Below are 3,072 nucleotides of genomic sequence, written 5' to 3'. Positions count from 1 at the left end.
GTTTGGTGGCCTAGAAAATTCATGTTGGAAAAATTATGCCACCAGGTCAGATGTCCTAGAAAAAATATGAGCGGTTAATAGCAATTTTTGTCGATAATTTGTCGACAAATGCCCTCTTCGACAGATTTATCGACAAAAAAAACGAAAAATTTATCGACAACGTGTCGACAAAATTTTGTCGATAAATTACTTTCGAAAAATTTACCGATAATTTGTCGACAATTTATCGACAAAATTTTATCGTTTTTATCGGAAAATTTATCGATAATTTGTCACGTAAATTTGTCGACAAAATCGGAAAATCTTTGTCGATAAGGCACACTGCACAAGAAGTATGGAATGATAATATTATCGGAGGAACACCATACGACTTGGACGGTTTCGAATTTTTTGAAGAAAACGAAGAGGCGGGAAATTTGAATCTTCATTTCTCCCAACCCCCACCGAACGCTCCAGAATCATTCAAAAGCCAATGAGTTCCATGGATTCAGTTTCGTGTGAATTTTGAGAGAAAATAGTATTTAGAATACGAAAAAAGCATTCGATCCGCATCGAAGTATCTGAATTCTCTATTTTTCGCAAATAGATTTTCCCCGATGTCGGTGAATTTTCTACGGATTCGAAATGGGAATATGGAGATGTGCTTGCCATACGAATATTTCGTACAGTTGGCTAAGAATTTGATCCGAGATCAAGCACCAATTGGCACAAACTTTTCCGCTGGTTTCCAGGCCAGAGGACAAAAAGTCATGGATCGTATTCAGCGCGAGTTTGAAGTCAATTGGAGGAAAAAGTAACTTTTGGAGAGCAAACCAACTTGCAGGAAACCATACTTGTGAACCGGACCTTTGCGGGCGGGGGGGGGGGGCTGCTTAGATTCTTTTAGAATCAATGATTACAGATATATTAGAACTTGATGAGTGCAAAATGATACTACGCTGCGCGTTATATATAATTATAGGACTCCCCTCTCGAAAGTTCCCAGAACTCCAGAAAAGAAAGTTTCTGAATTTCTGGATATTTCAAATTTTCAATTTTTTGAAACTCTGAATTTTCGAACACTGACATTCTGGAAAACTGATTTCAGTCATAAAACTAGAATTGAAACTTTAAATTTCAGCGTTTCTATTTCACATTTTGTGATTTTTCGAATTTACGGATTTTTGGGACTTATGGAACAGGGAAACATTCAAATTTCCTATTTTTTTAAATTCAAAACTCGAAATTTCCGATTTCTTGTTTTTCAGATAATTCAACAAACATTTCCAGACTCCCACTCCTCTCCATACCACTGAATGAGCAATCGGAAATCAAAGTTTCCCTCGACGAACAGAATCCACCAAATTTTCATGGAACGTCGTTCATTTTGAAGATGCAAGTTATCCCTAAACGAATCCCGAATGCTGAAATTTCTTGTTTTTTGTTCAATTTTCAGTTCTTTTTCCTGAAAACCAATAAAGTTTAAGAAATCAATTTCGCCCGTATTTTACAGATTTATTGAGCTCAGACTAGGCTCTTTTTGGTGGGATCAGAATATCGATAAATGGATCAAAATAAGTTTGAAGAGTTTAGGTAAAAATAGGAAAAGTTAGAATAAGTCAAAAAAATCAGCAAAATGAGAAAATTTAAATAAATAGAGGCACGGGGAATAAGATTATTGAGCCATTTCGGTGTTGTTGGTTTTCTCGGTGAGTGGTTCGGCGTTAGTGTTGATCTTGTCAGTGTTGATCTGAAGTCCATCGTCATCTACAATTAGAAAAAAGGGGTGAAAAGCACACACAAATTTAAAGGGACATGCAGGGGGAAGTGAATGCGTGTTCAGGTACAGTAATTTTGGATGCATGAGTTACGCTTACCGTAATCATGTAAGCCTTACAGTTAACTACATTAGGTACAGTAATCCTAAATCTAGTAAAGGATACAGGTACAGTAATCCTGGCTCACAGTTACATCTAGCTCTCTCCCAACTTCTGAGATAAGATATCCTCATAGTCATAGTCAATCCTAAACTTTTTGGGCCATACTACCGTAATCCAAAACCCAGACACGATAATGCTGGAACTGGTTACAGTCATCCTGAATTCAGCTACAGTAATCTTTGCTCACAGTAATCTATAACTCTCTCTACTTTGGGATATAACAAGTAGTGATTTTCAAAAGTTTTAATTTTGGGAAAAAATATTCCGAAAGTGTTAATATTTCTGTTATATTTGTTGAAAAAATACGTTGCTCCCAAAAACTTAACGGTCCATCTTTTGGGAGATTCAAAAGATTCACGTGGCTCACAAAAAATTTTGAAATTTCAGTACTTTGATGTGAAAATTAAAACTTTTGAAATTCACTACTTGTTATATGATTACAGTAACCCTAGCTTACAGACACCTCCAGGTATATTTCTAGCAGTAATACTGTAATCGTCTTAACTACAGTAATCCTAAGCTTATAGGGCCATGCTACAGTAATCCACCCCTCTGATTTCCTAATTCTGGATCCGGTTACAGTAATTCTTGCTCAATGACCTAAAATCTAGATGCAGTAACCCTAGTCTAATCCTCCTAGCTACAGTAATCTAACACCACTCTTTCACTAGGCCATGCTACAGTTATCCTGAATCTAATGAGGTAACTGCTACACAACACACTTTTCATTGACACGGTACCCCAACCTACCTCCCATCTCAACATCCTCAACAGCTTCCTGTTCCATTTGCTCTCCAGCAGCCTCAACACGTGCTCCCTCTTGCTGCTCTCCGCCCTCCAGAGCATTTGCCATACGCTCGTTGAAGCTCTCATTGAGATCGATCTCAGCATTTCCACCAGTCGCATCCATATCATCGTCCTCGTCATCATCATCGTCTTCCTCTTCTTGTCCCTCATCGTTCAATGGCATGAGATCCTCTTCGGCGAACACTTGTTCCTCTTCGACGGCTGGCTCGGGTGCTGGATCCTCGTCAGTCCAACGGATTGGGAATGTCGTCACACGCAGATCTTCGGTTTCGACTTTGCGGGAGAGCTGGAAGGTTGAAAGTTAAGAATAGAGTCTAGGAGACATGCTGGTTATTTTCATACATGT

At 38.4% G+C, this 3,072-nt stretch overlaps 1 protein-coding gene across 1 annotated transcript in view; it reads right to left on the bottom strand.

Annotated features, from left to right (window-relative positions):
- Positions 1-1,654: 1,654 nt before the first annotated feature.
- The window catches only part of Cbr-unc-85, a gene marked incomplete at both ends in the record, with an annotated part of 4,885 nt that continues 3,467 nt past the window's right edge, over positions 1,655-3,072 (bottom strand). Inside the window, 2 exons of the mRNA XM_002630318.1 lie at positions 1,655-1,746; positions 2,670-3,012. Coding sequence (XP_002630364.1) covers positions 1,655-1,746; positions 2,670-3,012 — 435 coding nt within the window. The remainder of the gene's footprint in view (positions 1,747-2,669; positions 3,013-3,072) is intronic.

This window comes from Caenorhabditis briggsae (assembly GCF_000004555.2).
Source record: "Caenorhabditis briggsae complete genome, chrII, whole genome shotgun sequence".
Taxonomy (NCBI): Eukaryota; Metazoa; Nematoda; class Chromadorea; order Rhabditida; family Rhabditidae; genus Caenorhabditis; species Caenorhabditis briggsae.
This window is presented reverse-complemented; position numbering and strand designations above follow the sequence as displayed.